This window comes from Plectropomus leopardus, chromosome 20, assembly GCF_026936395.1.
Source record: "Plectropomus leopardus strain MGB_pleo_1.0 chromosome 20, ASM2693639v1, whole genome shotgun sequence".
In the NCBI taxonomy this organism is placed as follows: domain Eukaryota; kingdom Metazoa; phylum Chordata; class Actinopteri; order Perciformes; family Serranidae; genus Plectropomus; species Plectropomus leopardus.
Window position 1 is genome coordinate 21,945,415 of NC_142195.1, and position 14,414 is coordinate 21,959,828.

Below are 14,414 nucleotides of genomic sequence, written 5' to 3' on the forward strand. Positions count from 1 at the left end.
CGGGAGTGCACAGTTTTCTAGTGGTTTTATAACGTTTCCACTGATGACTTTGATAAGGTGAATGCAAGCTGAAACTTTTTTCCCACTTTTTTCCTTGTCCTCTTTTAACCCTTTAACACCTGGATGACCATCCGTTTCGTTGTGCCACATACAGATGCTTTTGCCAGCATTCAAATCTGTGATACACTTGAGAAAAGGTTTGATTTCTTTTAAGAACACAAGATAAAACATATTGAGCAACTTGAAAGAAAAAACCCACAAACTGCAAAAAATAAAATACGTAAAGGTGACAAAGCAATGATCTGAAAATTAACTGCGGGAAATTAATAAATATGATTTTAAAAATGTCCTGAAATGTCCAGAAAACTATATTTATAATTCATTTAGTTTTGTATTTAAAATCATGTTACACAAAAAAAGAAAATAATTTTTTAACACTTTCTTGAGGTAATTTTCTTATTTGTTTGTTTTCTGTTCTCTTTTTGTAACTTATTTTCAGATAATTTTATTGTAACTTTTTATTCATCTCTTGCTCATTTTTATCCCCTTGTTAAATTACCCGTTGTTCCAATGTTTTTGAAAGAAATTAAGCCAATTTGCTCAGGTTTCAAAGGTTTTACAAGCATAGAAATATATTTAAGTATGAATTATGTATATATTAAGTATATTTTATTTGTTATAGTTTTTCTATACAAGAATATAAGTAAAGTGTGCAAAAGAAAAAAAAGATTTCAATTTGTTTATTTGATTTCTGTTTCTTCATTATAATCAGTTATAAAAACAGAACAGCACATCTGGTTATCATTAAACACTTGAATTCTGTATATATAAATCACATTTACTTTATATTGGTGCAGCATTATGTAGATGAGTCCATGTTTTCAGGTTTTTCCTGTGTGCTGCTGTGTGTGTCTGTGCTGTTGTCTTCGGTGTGTGAACACACACTCTGCTGTGTTTCCTCCTCCAGGCTCCTCTTGATAGTCAGCTCTCTCTCAGCCTCCTCCACACATGGAGCTTTGGCTGCCTGGATGTGGAGCCTCCCGTCTGGAGCCAGGTAGCAGGTGACAGCTTCAGTGTTTGATCCTTCGGGCAGATCAAACTCCTGTCTGAACTCCTGACGTCTGTAAGAGTAGGAGCCTTTCTCATCCTCCTGCTTCTTCTCTGTCTTCCCGCTGACTCTCAGCTTCCTGCCCACCTGCCTGACAGACAGCTCCTCTGGGGAAAAGCCTCGAGTGTCCAGGGTCAGGCCAAAGTGCTCTCCCTCTTTCTCCAGCTGGTAGGAGAGCGGCTGCACGGCCACGCTGCTTTGGAAAGGTTTCATCTCCTCCAGCATCTTGTGTTGAAGTTTGTCCATCAGCTCCAGAGTGCTGTGGAGCTCCTGTAGGTTTCTCTGCAGTAGATCCTGCTGGTAGAGCAGAGGTCTGACCTCTGACCTCTGACTGTGTACAGGCCAGTACAAGTCCATGACTGGACTGAGGGCGGACTGGAATCCATGAGCGCACAGCATCTTCAGTGTGGGTTCAGTGTCGAGTCCTCTTGTTAAAGTGTGTCTTCTCTTCTGTGGTGCTTTCTGTCTCAGCAGTGGGACTGTCCCAGCTTTTATATTCTGACTGGAGGAGCTCCAGAGTCTTCAGGAACTTTCCTGTCGTTACCACAGCTCTCCACGGGGTGGAGGCATTTCCAAGGAGTGCTGACGTCATTTGAATCATTCCTGAGTGTTCAGGAACTTTCCCTCCTTTATCATTTTTTTAAAAATATATTGTATTTAATTTGGTTCTTTATTTTATTTACCTATTTATTTTCTTGTCTGTTTATTTGTCTTGGGGGGGGTACTGATACTGTTCAGTAAAAACAAAGTTCATTTTCACAATTACTTTCACCACAAAATGACATATTAAAGGTAATGTTATGGACATAAGTGTTATTTTTGATACAATGTTACAATAATAACTTTCCCATTAACAACTGAAAAAAAATATCCCAATCAACAGTGATATAGCCTATGTAACGGCTGGATACATTCTAGATTTCTACTTTTTAGTCTACATTTGAAAGTGATTAAATATAGAAACACTGACTCCACCTTTACCCACAGAAGTCAAGCAACATCCTCTACTGGAGCACAGCAACACCAGTTGGACAAACCACACTCAGTATACTATAGCACACAATAATACTAAAATCTTTGGTAATAATTATAGCAATTTATAAGGACAATTTATGAGTTACGGTTACATTTGCTGATGATTATTTTGGATGTGTTCTTTCAGATATGCATAGTACATAATTACTGCCTAAGTGTGAAGAATGGAATAAATGTTAAGTTTCCAGATGTGATACAGTCTAATACATGTGAACTTGGGGAAAATCAATAAATAAACAGGGTCTTATATTGAGAGTTTTAATGCCAGATTTTGTGTTGGTTTGTTGAAGGGAGATGAGGTTTAGGTGGAACCCATAAATATGAAAAACATTGTAAATACACTATAACTGCCACCATTATTTATTCTAATAACATAGCCTATACCCTAGCCTATTGTGAAAACAAGCTGTGGAAACACTCTGAGTGGAGGTGAAAATATTTCCAGCCTTTGATGAAACAAATCCCATCAGTTCTTTTGAGACAGTATCTCCTCAGACTGGCTTTCAGACTGCCTTTCCCTGGTTTCACTGCATCTAAATCCCATCAGTGGGATGTGTGAAATAGGCTGCAAAAACAAGTCCCTTTCTCTTTTTATGAATGAATGCCGAGTCCCCGTGATCCTGCCAGCCAATGAACAGCTCGCACCTGCATCGTGTGCAGCTCTGCAGCAACAAGAGGTCACTACACTTGAAAACGTGGAGAAGAGCACGCACAGTAGAGCACAGCACAGCAGCGACAGTCTGCAGCAGCTCCAGTCGGATCAGTCAGGCCTGCTCACGCACAAACAGATATATTACTGCCGGGCTCGTTGTTTTCACAGCTGATCGCGATGCCGCTGAAAAACGGCAATACCGTGGCCGTGGAGAGACGCATGGATCTGGCCTCTTTCTTCTGCATGATCGGGAGACACGGTCCGGCCGTGGCTCTGGCTGTGATAGCGATGATATCCGTGCTGGCGGGCTTCATCATCTACCGGACCGTGCGGAGGAAGAGGAGGAAGGCCACCGCAGACGACGGTGACAGCACGAGCCCCGGAGCGGACAGAGACGCATCGGTGATCCCGCCGAGCTCCGAGGAGTCACACAGCACCAGGGAGTCAACAGGTAAAAATAAATCCATATATAACGGAATATTGATCTATAGGTGATGGTGATTCTGTACAACACATCTGCCTTCATTCACCTAAAGTTAAACCGAGCACCCCAGTTAGACTACAACTGGAATATTTTAAGGACACCATGCATTAACAAGTGTAACAGCATACTGCAGATAATCTAGTCTGAGTTGGGTTACAGTGTAATAGACAAAAATAGGCCATAGTCAATAGCTACCAACGCAATATAAAGCCATTATTAACTCTGAGCCGTTACTAAAGGCTAACCTCGTACACAGATATAAAAAGACTTTTTTTTTTTTTTTTTTTATAAAGGATAGCCTATATTAACCCCTTGAAACCTGGAGCCTCATCACTTTTCTTGTAGGGCTTTAAAATGCCTTTCACAAGTATTTAAACCTTTGAACTATGAGCAAATAGGTCTCATTTCTTTCAAAAACTTGGTGAAAAGGCAATGAGTAACTTTGTAAGAAATGTTGCAAGAAATTAATTTATTTAAAATAAATCATAAATAAACTACGGAGTTATAATTTTTAAGCACTTTTGTAGGTCATTCCAGTGGTTTTTTCCTTCTTTTTAACTCTTTTCTTTTTTAAAACTAGGTAATTTTCTTGTACTTTTTTACTAATTTTGGCATCATATCCTTCTACCCTTTTGCCTTCTTCCCATGTTTTTGAAAGAAATCAAGCCAATTTTCTCAGGTTTCAAGGGGTTAAAATACCTCAGAAAAGCAAATGGACAGTACAATAATCATCAATTTTCAAACCACAGCAGGCTTTACCTTGTAAATGATATATCGCTGCAACCCTAACTTCACTACAGTTATAAGGGACATAACATATAACTTATACTAAATGTATATGCTTATGAGAGTTGGAGTTATTGATTACTTCCCAGATTAAGGTTTTACAAAAAAACTTTTAATGATAGTATAGAAAAGGTGCATTGTTATAGATAAAAAAAAAACAAAGTAAATAGAACTATAAAAATAGTCTCAATGTTGTCCAACTATAATTGTAAAATTCTGTGTACACATTAATAATAAAGTAATATCATGTGTAATAAAATAACTCTACATGGATATGTTTCCTAAATTATGAGTTCTGTGATACTTTCTGTACACTTTTTCCAATTTTAGTGTATACTGGATAAAACAGACACACAGAAAAAAATGACAAATAAGGAATGCAAGAGAGATAATGGCCAGGTCAAATAAGGTCTTAATTGAAGACTTAGAACCAACAAACAATTACTTTCAGTGGTTGCACTGATTACTGCAATGATTTTCTGTGATTAGATCTTCTGATATGTTGAAATTTTTAAAGGTACAAAGGTGAATGGGACAAAGTACAAAACATCTTGTAAACCAGTCAAGAAAATCATCTTCATAAAGAATAGTTTTCAATTTTAATTTAATTCCTACCATCTATTTGGCTTTCCTAGTTATGAAGTCAGACATCCATTTTTAAATTTGCAACAAAGAAATTAATGAAAAAATAACTAAATGTGTTAGAACTTATAAAAGTGTATAGTATTTGTGTATTAGTGTTTAAGTATTTTAATTGCTCTTATAACATTTTTTTTTTCATTATAGACGTGAGTGATGAAGGCTCATCAGACGTGACGGAGGATTTTGATGTTATTCAGAGTGATCTTAAAATGAGACACCGCCGTGCTGCTGCTGTTGCTGCTGTTGCTGCTGCTGCTGCTGCTGAGAGCAAACCTCCACTTTATACTCCTCCTAAGATTGAAATCCAAGTACCAGACTACAAGCACACCACTTCAGATGAAACGGAGGAAATGGCAGTTGTGTTGGACTCTAATGAAGTACCAGAGATGTATGCAAAAGAGGCCACTCAGAGCCTGCAAAGTGATACTTACACTGAGGCTGAAATGGTGGCGGAGGATGCTGTTGATTGCCAGCAGGGAGAAACAGATGACGTGATTAAGGATGTGTTGGAAGAGGTCCATGATAATGATAGCTGCTGGAGGAAGCCTGAGCCAATTAGTGATGAGAATCACAAGGAGAAAGAGAAGGTAAGCATGCAACCATCTGTCTCTGTGTGAGGTTATATACAAGCCACAGAGAAATTTAAATTTCATCACTTTAGTCCATTTAAAAAGTGTTGATTATTGATCTTTCGAGGTGCTGGTAGGTGGATTTTTTTTACATTTAGACAGAGCCCGGTTATCTGTTTCCATTTTTCCATTTTTTTTATGCTGTGCTATAAAGCCCCAATCACACTGAGACAAAGCTGCAACCTCTGAGGCTGAATAATGATGCCAAAATCTGCAGTACATCAAATGGCCACTTAAAACTAGCTCCAAAACAAAGTAAATCCCCATAGACACCAGTGTTAAAATGCCAGAGGTGTAGCAATAGCATAATTTTTCGCATTAAGACAAATATGTGAGTGGTATTGGTCTTCTCACCTAGCTCTCAGCAAGAAAGCAAATAAGTGTCCTTCCCAATTTCTCTGAACTACTTCTTTAAGGATTTGGAGCACCAGCCCAGCAGGAATACTTCTCTCTCACCTATATACCCATTTCCCTCAGACCTCATTCTCTCTGTGGTTTCAGAATAGCACATGAACCACAGACATTTTGTCTGTCTTGTGTTTATTTTTATCTCCTGTCTGACAAAGTTAGACTTGAAGATATTAACTTTTTATTTATGTGTCTAGGTGTCAAAAGCAGAATGCTGGGAAGATGAGGACGTGACCACAGACAAGGACGTTTTTGTCAAGACAGCCAGAGAAGAGGAGGAAAACCTTCAGTGTGCTTTGAACAGCGCAGTGCACTTTGAACAAAGCCCTTGTATGAGTGATGGTGATAGAACACAAGATGATAAAACCACAAACGGCATAGAGTCCAACCTGGAGGGGCCTGTCAGTGTTATTGAAGATGTACCTGTCCCTTTCATATGTTATGGCAAAGATGGGGAGTTTGAGGAGGAGAGTCAAGATAGTAATGATTACAGTAGTCATCTGGGCAATGCTCACCTCTCTCTAGGAGAGGAGAAGAAAAAAGAGGTTGAGGAGGCAGAAGGGGAATGTGTAGATCAACAAGCTGAGATTGGGTCCTTAGCATCTGAAGAAGAAATAAAGCTGCCATCTACACAGCAGGAGCAGTGTGATTGTGTGATGGATAAGGTGGCGCCACCCATTCAGGACAGAAGTAGGGTTGAAGATAGTGGTCTAACTGGTAAAGAAGTTATAGATGAAGACCACTTAAATGAATTTACAGCTGTCAAATTTGACACCCAGTCGCCACAGTTTGCCAAGCAAGATGTGGAAATTGAACAAGAGGAAAATGGTCTTGCGTGCGATCAAGAGAACAGCGTTCTTCACGAGGATCATGTGAAAGAGAAATTTCTGACTAGTGACATCATCATTGCCCGCTGCGAAGAACATTACAGCTCAAATGTGGCACCCAGCTCTTCTCTGCCCTGTTTGAGTGCTCCCGTAAGGGCTGATAATCATGATGATGGTCTGCCAGATATGACCACTGATTTTAAAGCTCAAATTTCTGGCATTGCAGATTTCCCTGACTTGTCACTGAACCATCAAGAACCACCAAAAGAAGATGAAATAGATCCTTCTCTGGTTGAAGACACTGATTCTGCTGTTCTTAGCCCTCAAATGCAGTCGCATCAGACAGAAAATCTACCTGAAAACAACAAAAATGGCACAGCTATAATGTTGGCTGAAGAATGCAATGACCAAGTGAATGAACCCCATGTACAGTCTTGCTTCAAAGACCAACAAGGTATGGAAACTAAAAGAAGTGAAGCTTTGGGAGAGGCAGGTGTCACTCCTGCTCCTGATATAGTTGCTTGTGATGGTGAAATCACTACTACCCGTAGAACGGCTGAAGTTTCTGACAAGGCAAGTACTGCTGATCCCGATACAGTAGAAAATGCACCTTCTGTAATAGTTGGAGAAATGTTTTATCCTCTGCTGTCATCCATTTGCCAAGACCAGAAAAGTGACTGCATGCACAATAATAAAACTTCTGACAAGACGGGGCTTGATTCTGCTCCTTCAGATGATTGCAATAATGCACTTTTAAATCCTGAAGAAATACCTTGTCCTGACATGTTGTCTCTGTCCCAAGACCAACAAAGTGACCATGTGGAAAAAAACAAAACTTTTGATGAGACAAAGGTTAATTCTGCTATTGATGCACCCACTTGTGATAATGCAAACATTACTTCACCAAAAATGTTTGAAGAAATATTTCATCCTGACGCATCTTCCTCTCAAGACCCACAAAATGACCAAATGGAAAATAATGAGATTTTTCATCAGGCAGAGGTTGATTCTGCCATTGGTGCACCTGCCTGTGATGATACTGCCATTTCTTCACCAATAATATCTGAAGAATCTCATCCTGACGTGTTGTCTTCCTCCAAAGACCAACAAAGTGACCACATGGAAAATAATGAAATTTTTCATGAAACAAAGGTTGATTCTGCCATTGACACACCTGTGTGTGATAATGCTACCATAACTTCTCCAACAATATCTGAAGAAATATGTTATCCTGACATGTTGTCCTCCTTCCAAGACCAACAAAGTGACTGCATAGAAAACAATGGAACTTTCAATGAGACAACCCTTAATTCTGCCATTGAAGCACCTGCTTGTGATAATGCCACCATTACTTCTCCAATAATATCTGAAGAATTTTATCCTGACATGTTGTCTTTCTCCCAAAACCAACAAAGTGACCAAAGTGTTGCTCCTGTCATGACTGAGGACAACGGCTCTCCCATTTATCAATATCACTTGCTGTCTTTGGAGCGACGTGATACAGTGGACAATGACTTATCATTTGCTCATGTTGCTGAGGAGAGTGGGATTTCGAGCATGACTGTCAGCCCTGATGCCGGTAATGAGTTTGACGTGATCTTTGAAAATGTGGCGCTTCCCATGATGGATTACGATCTACAGCCTGAAGGACAGACAGAGGTTCAAAACAGCCTCTTTGCTGATGATGTAGCCGTATCCGTCATTAAAGAGGATACAGCAGGTATGGTGTTTGGGCCTTACTCATCACTTCACTCACAGCCACCCCACAGTGAGTGCACAGGTTGGACTAATTATGAATCAGTTGCAGCCAACGAGGATGTTTTTGGCCATGAGGTTGAGGATAGTTACCACAGAGCAATGGATCAGTTTATGGCGCAGATTGTAGACAGTGTCACGAGCTACACCGATGAGCTGAAAAAGCAGGCAGATGTGAAAGTTGTTGTTGAGGTTGAAGAGGTTAAGGAGAAAAAGACAAAGGCAGGTGTTGAAAAGAAAGAGGAAACAAAAGCAGAGGAAAAAGAAGAGGACTATGAAAAGACTGAAATTAGTATCATGGAGGCGACTATGGACCATAATGAATGGATCATGGAAAATAACTACCAAGTCCTTCCCTGGATGAATCTTTCTGTCCCATCTTTTACTGAAGACCACACAAAAATCAACCAGCCTCCCACTGAGGAGTGCCAAAGCAGCTCTGCTGTTACAACCACCACTTCAATGCATGTAGATACAACATATATCCCACCTTCCACTGAAGTCAAACAGACCAGCGCTCTCTCTGTTGTCGACGAAAACATGGACAGTAACAAAAAGGTTGTGGCGGTCCAGCCCATGCCCCAGAATGTCAACGTGACCTTCCGTGTCCATTATTTAACCCAATCACCATACCAGACAGTGGCTGTTACAGGGAACCAGGAGGAGCTGGGGAACTGGAAGAGTTTTATCCCACTAGAGAGGGCCAAGGGTGGGCACTGGTCCACATTGGTCAGCCTGCCTGCAGAGAGCCACGTGGAGTGGAAGTTTGTTGTGCTGGACAAGGGTCAGGTGTGCCGCTGGGAGGAATGTGGCAACCGCCTCCTTGATACAGGCTTTGGAGATGACCTGCTGGTGCAAAAAATGTGGGGATACTTGTAAGAGGTGAGAGAGGAAAAAATTGAGAGTGACATGTACAGAATGGTTTGGCACTTGATACTGAACCAGACCAACCAACCAAGTCAAGTTTGTTTGTACAGCCTGTCACAAGACCCATATGAGGACACATACTCCTTTATGCTGTATCTTATCATGAATACATCCTAGTAATCATCAGTTTGGAAAATTTGGGGGTCATCAAGAGGTCTATAGCGTAGGTGAGAACTGGGATACATTGAAGAGTGGTTTGGGTTATGGTGTTGGGTTTTTCAAGATGTCAGTGTTACATATAACCACTGATCCTACAACTTCTAATTTGAACCATATTTAGTCTTGATGCCTAGACATATTTTGACTCACATATTTCTAACAATGCTCATGGGGATAAAACAGGCATCTACTGGAACTTTTTCTTAGAGGATTGCACTCTAATAGCCAGTGTTTTTTTCAGGGAACTGAAAAGATTGCCATCACAATTACATAAAATGTCTTCCTTTTTCTCTGTGGCAGTATCTATAATTATGCAGATTGGACCTCTTTGAAAGATGTAATGCAAGTGTTTGTGCAAATGGAGACTTTATTATACTGTCCATATGCTGCTTAAATACTTCCCAACAATCTATGAGAATAAATGCACATAGTTCACTTTTACTACAGCAATAATGAAAGCAATAAATGTATATTGTATACTGTATAACTGGTCTTATATCAGGTATTCTTATGTGTTTACCACTGAACTGTGATGAAGTTGTTACTTTTGATGCTGCTTTTATCTCCTGGGACTGTGTGCATGCAAGATTGTCCCATTGTTGTTCCATAAATGTGCCTTTTAGTCATTAATTTTTTTCTATTAATATGTTATAATACATCACAGCGGTATTTTTTCTTTCTTTTTAAATCAGCTTTGCTGGCCACCATTTTCTGTAACTACGACTTTTATTGGATTACTTAGAGTATATTGATTAATACCTTAAAACTAATGTCACTTTTTATTGTCAAGTTTCAGTGCTTTATCAATGTAGACCATAGTCTATATCTCAGATCATGTCAGAGTATCTTGTTATGCAATACTGTGATGATAATGCTACTCTTGAATGTGTTTAAGGTGAAGTTGGTTACCAAATAAACAAATCTTCCAAGTATGTCATATTTGGGGTTATATGTTTCTTACACATGGAAATTAACTGAATGACTAGGTGTTTGGGAGGAATTTGCAATGGAATTGGAATTTCCAAAAGTGCAGCTTGTTTGTGAGAGGATGTTTTTGATCTTTATTACCTTGTAGAAGTTGTGATCCCTTTATGAAAAGAGATATTTGCAGATCTCCATTCCAATTTTTTTTTCTTTAATTCAATATGGCAGGTTCACTCTATTATTGCCCAACCAAGTACCAATGTGGACAAATGATGTGTTTTTGCTATCTAAATTTAGGTAAATCATTAACTGCTGTTGCAACAAACAAACAGCCTAACACAGACAGATTAACTCTTGTAGGGTCTTGTGAGGTAATGCAATCAAAAAGCTTTGAACTGATGCTAAATCCACTTCAATTTCTGTGATTCAGACCAAAGAGCCAGACTGTGACCTTGTTTTCTGTCCAGCTGGCTCCGAGGTGGCTCATGCAGAGAAAGCGTCATTAGCAGGCGTATTTTTATGCCAGGTTGTCAGCTCCACTCAGCTCCGTACTGAAGGTGACTTCACTGTATCTAAAAGGACGGTGCTCTTCATCTTCCAGTCCAGGGACCCTGAATGGTGAACAGCACAAAATCACACATATGCATGCAAAAATGCAACATTTTGCCAGTCCTGTAAATGATTAATCATCACTGCAAGGAGCTAAAGTGTTGGTGAGGAAACTTCAGAGGATAAAACCAAGCATAAGCAGTGCTTAAAAAGGGTGAGGGCGCATTATGGGGAAAAAAAATAGTTTTTGGCCCAATTGCAGCATACTCATTGCCCCTACCAATTAGCTGTAACCCCTCTGTTTTGCATATTAAGGTCTAGAGGTGGGGTGTGCCAATTCTTGTTGGGACTGACGGGTAGGGTGAAGCATTAGGGCTACAAGGTCCTCCAAATAGAGGTTTTTCAGAGGCAAGCTCCAAAGTAAGTGTTATGAGAAATCATCAGCAAGATGGCTCTAAGAGCAACAAAAGAAACCCACAAATTTATTTTTGTGTTAATAAAGATGTAAAAAGAAATACAATAATCCTCTCTTATCATAGTTTCATCTTGTTTCAATGTATTATTGTCTGTTTCTTTATAACAAGCATAACAAAATAATTACTAGCAGTACAATAATGTCTTGGTGGCTAACTGTCCAGCTAGCCAGCATTACATTATCATTGCTGATTTTTGACAATATTTGACAATTGATTATATATCAGGCTCTTGAAAGGTTGTCCCATTTCACAGGGTAATATTTTAAGCATTCCCTCTCTCTTGTGAGGGGTAAGGTGTCACTCGAAAATGAGTGTTAGAGATAAAACGAAAGAAATGGGATTGGGCCGATCCGTAATTTAGATGCTAATCTTTCATTGGCAGTCAAGCAAATAGCAGAATTAAGGTCAATCATGCACAATAGAGTAGAGAGGGAAAACAAATCACTCAAAATAAAACATGATATTCAGTGATAATGAACAAGAAGGCCCATGGTGAATAGTCAATCGTCATTAAATTGTCAAAAAAAGAATAATAATAACTAAAAAAAAACCAAAAAACAAATGCACACATTTTGGCAGCCTCATAGTAATCTGAAGAACTAACGCCTGCCATGGCGACCCACCACTGTGTGTCATCTACATGTAAATGTGACTGTCTGTGAAACGTGATCTCTGCTGTGGTTCCACATTTGGAACAGAAGTGACCGACGTTTATGGGAGCCTTCCCTCTGGAATTGAACTCTGAACCTCTGCAGCGTTAACACCATGCGCCTTCTAGCCAAACAAGGCCGCTGGGACTCATTTGACTAACTTGAAATGAGGTCAACACAACTCTGCCCAGGTATGAGTCGTGTGATTTCTGGGGCCCTTTCTATTTCAAAACAGGAGTTCAGGGAACTTCTGCCTGTTTGCCCCCATGCAGAGAGCCAAATATAACAAACACGATGTTACACTCTGTTGACCCTGAAAGCCACTGATGTCAGGAATATTGTGTAACTAACCCCTCCAGACTGGCCAGTTTTTGACAAGATTCCTGATGAAACACCTTGACAAAAAGCCAGCAGAGATTATTGGTAATTTTAACATGGACCCCTAGGTCATGCGTGTTTGTGGTGTGTAAATCTAGCACACTCCCTCACTTGCGCTAATGTGACAGGTGGGTGTGTGTGCACTTTCTAAGGTTGAAGGTAATCCTTTATTTAGACCTAAGGCTTACAAGTGACACCACTTACGTTCTACTAATAGAGAACTCTCTCTCTTTGTACGTCTCACATAGACATTCACACAAATATACATACACGCACACACCATTTGTCAAACATCTAAACAGTTAAGCCACTGTTGGACCCCTGATTGATCTCTGTTAAAGCAAAAGTCTTAACACTGAGTCACCAGTCTGATCAGGAAACACCACCGTCAGTCAGGCTGTCTAGGTAGAACAAAGCCTTCAACTCAACACCCTATAGTGTTTATTCAGCTGTTGAAGATGGTCAGTTGTTGGTTGTCCATCAAAATCCTCAAAAAAAATGATACTATACATCTTACATGCCTCAAACAACCCCTAGAGGCTTCAATGTTCATTACAAATTACAACGTCAAAGTGTGGACATTAAAGGGTAATTTCAATTTTTTTCTATTTGGACCCTGTTTCCCCATGTTTTGGCATCTACGTGACATCGCTTTTGGAACTGGTCCAGCATGTAACAGGATGAAATAGACTGCAGTGTAACCACTTGGGGCATTTGGGACCATCGATCTATGTCGAATAAAATGTCCCTACAGAGATAAACCTTAATATTCTTTTTGTTTGAAACAAGACCTGAAATTGCTATTACAAACCCACCAGACTCAATTTAAATAAACTGTTATTTTATCAGCGTAAAGCATACTCCATTTAAAGTCAGCTGAAGCAAAATAAAACTCCCAGAAAGCATCTTAGTTAATCTTTCCAAAGTTCAGGCAATCACCAACTCTGGTTTGGTTGAAATCAACCCTAAATTCACCCAGTTTGATGTATAAATATGGTGGCCGTATACAAGCAAAAATTACTGCTTATTTGAATGGAGTCTGGTGAATTTGCTTTGGTGATTTCTGGGCTGTTTCTGGTTAAATGAAAAAGGATCCTATATTTTAACAACAAATTCTGTCTCTGTTGGAATCCTTTCCTAAGATTTTTAGACACTTAAAATAACAATCAGAACCTGTCAGTGGCAAAAACAAGCATTTTCATGGACGTATATTGTGTGAAGTAGTTACATTGCAGCCTTTTTTGCCACTGTCAGCTGAAGCACCTTGATTCAATAGTGTTAACTATTTCAAAAACTGTTGTTCGCCTTAGTCACAAAAACATGGGAAATAGGGTCCAGGTTGAAAATTACTCAAATTACCCTTTAAAGCAGCTATGATTCGTCTCATACAGCAATGAGAAAAGCATGTGACTATGCAAAAAGGAGTTGGACTTACATTCATCATGTGGCCAGAAACACGCCACCATCCAGTAGTCATGTTGCTCCATGACTACGGGATGTGTGTATATGCAACAGTTTTGTAACAACTTTGCCATATCAACTTAAAAATTGATATTATTGCAATGATGAGCTCACAACATGCTTTTGCTTAGGGTAGTACAAAAACAACCGGGTCAGTGAATAGTGGGAGTATTTATCAGCTACTGCTGGGGACAATCAGGGAAATTAGGAGCAGGTGAGCGAGTGGGAAGAACAGGCCAATTTGTGAAACTGGAGGGAAAAGGGTTATCAGAGGGCATGTGGGCGTGGTTGGGTCTCAAATGACAGGACTGTTAGTGCTACCAAAAGGGAAAATTCTGAGCATGTGGAAAGAGATAAATCATTCAAAGGCCCATGGATGTCGAAAACAAATTAAATGGTAATTCAGGAGGAAGTTATCAAGCAGTTGCTCCACACAGCAGCAGATTGTTGCTGTGTAGACTAAAGCACACAGTGATCCTCTGATCCGTTGGACCTCTGAAGTTGGACCGCCGAGTGTGAAATTCTTTTACAGTTCGGTCTGTAGTCTCCTCTTACAGGAGCTGA

The 14,414-nt window shown here is 39.7% G+C and overlaps 2 protein-coding genes across 2 annotated transcripts; one reads left to right on the forward strand and one right to left on the reverse strand.

Annotated features, from left to right (window-relative positions):
- Positions 1-725: 725 nt before the first annotated feature.
- Positions 726-1,712, reverse strand: LOC121960130 (heat shock protein 30-like). Its single transcript, XM_042509733.2, has one exon. The coding sequence runs from the start codon at positions 1,505-1,507 to the stop codon at positions 860-862; it is 648 nt and encodes a 215-aa protein (XP_042365667.2). The 5' UTR covers positions 1,508-1,712; the 3' UTR covers positions 726-859.
- Positions 1,713-2,828: 1,116 nt separating this feature from the next.
- On the forward strand, positions 2,829-10,344 carry stbd1 (starch binding domain 1). The gene is made up of 3 exons (XM_042509697.2): positions 2,829-3,246; positions 4,852-5,294; positions 5,942-10,344. The coding sequence occupies exons 1-3, from the start codon at positions 2,973-2,975 to the stop codon at positions 9,203-9,205; spliced, it is 3,981 nt and encodes a 1,326-aa protein (XP_042365631.2). The 5' UTR covers positions 2,829-2,972; the 3' UTR covers positions 9,206-10,344.
- Positions 10,345-14,414: the final 4,070 nt, after the last annotated feature.

Excerpts from the sequence above, each read along its gene's own strand:
- LOC121960130 (XM_042509733.2), bottom strand. The coding sequence starts at position 1,507 with ATGCTGTGCGCTCATGGATTCCAGTCCGCCCTCAGTCCAGTCATGGAC.
- stbd1 (XM_042509697.2), top strand. The coding sequence starts at position 2,973 with ATGCCGCTGAAAAACGGCAATACCGTGGCCGTGGAGAGACGCATGGAT. Across the intron at positions 3,247-4,851 it reads CAGCACCAGGGAGTCAACAG|ACGTGAGTGATGAAGGCTCA; the intron begins GTAAAAATAAAT and ends TTTTCATTATAG. Across the intron at positions 5,295-5,941 it reads ATCACAAGGAGAAAGAGAAG|GTGTCAAAAGCAGAATGCTG; the intron begins GTAAGCATGCAA and ends TTATGTGTCTAG.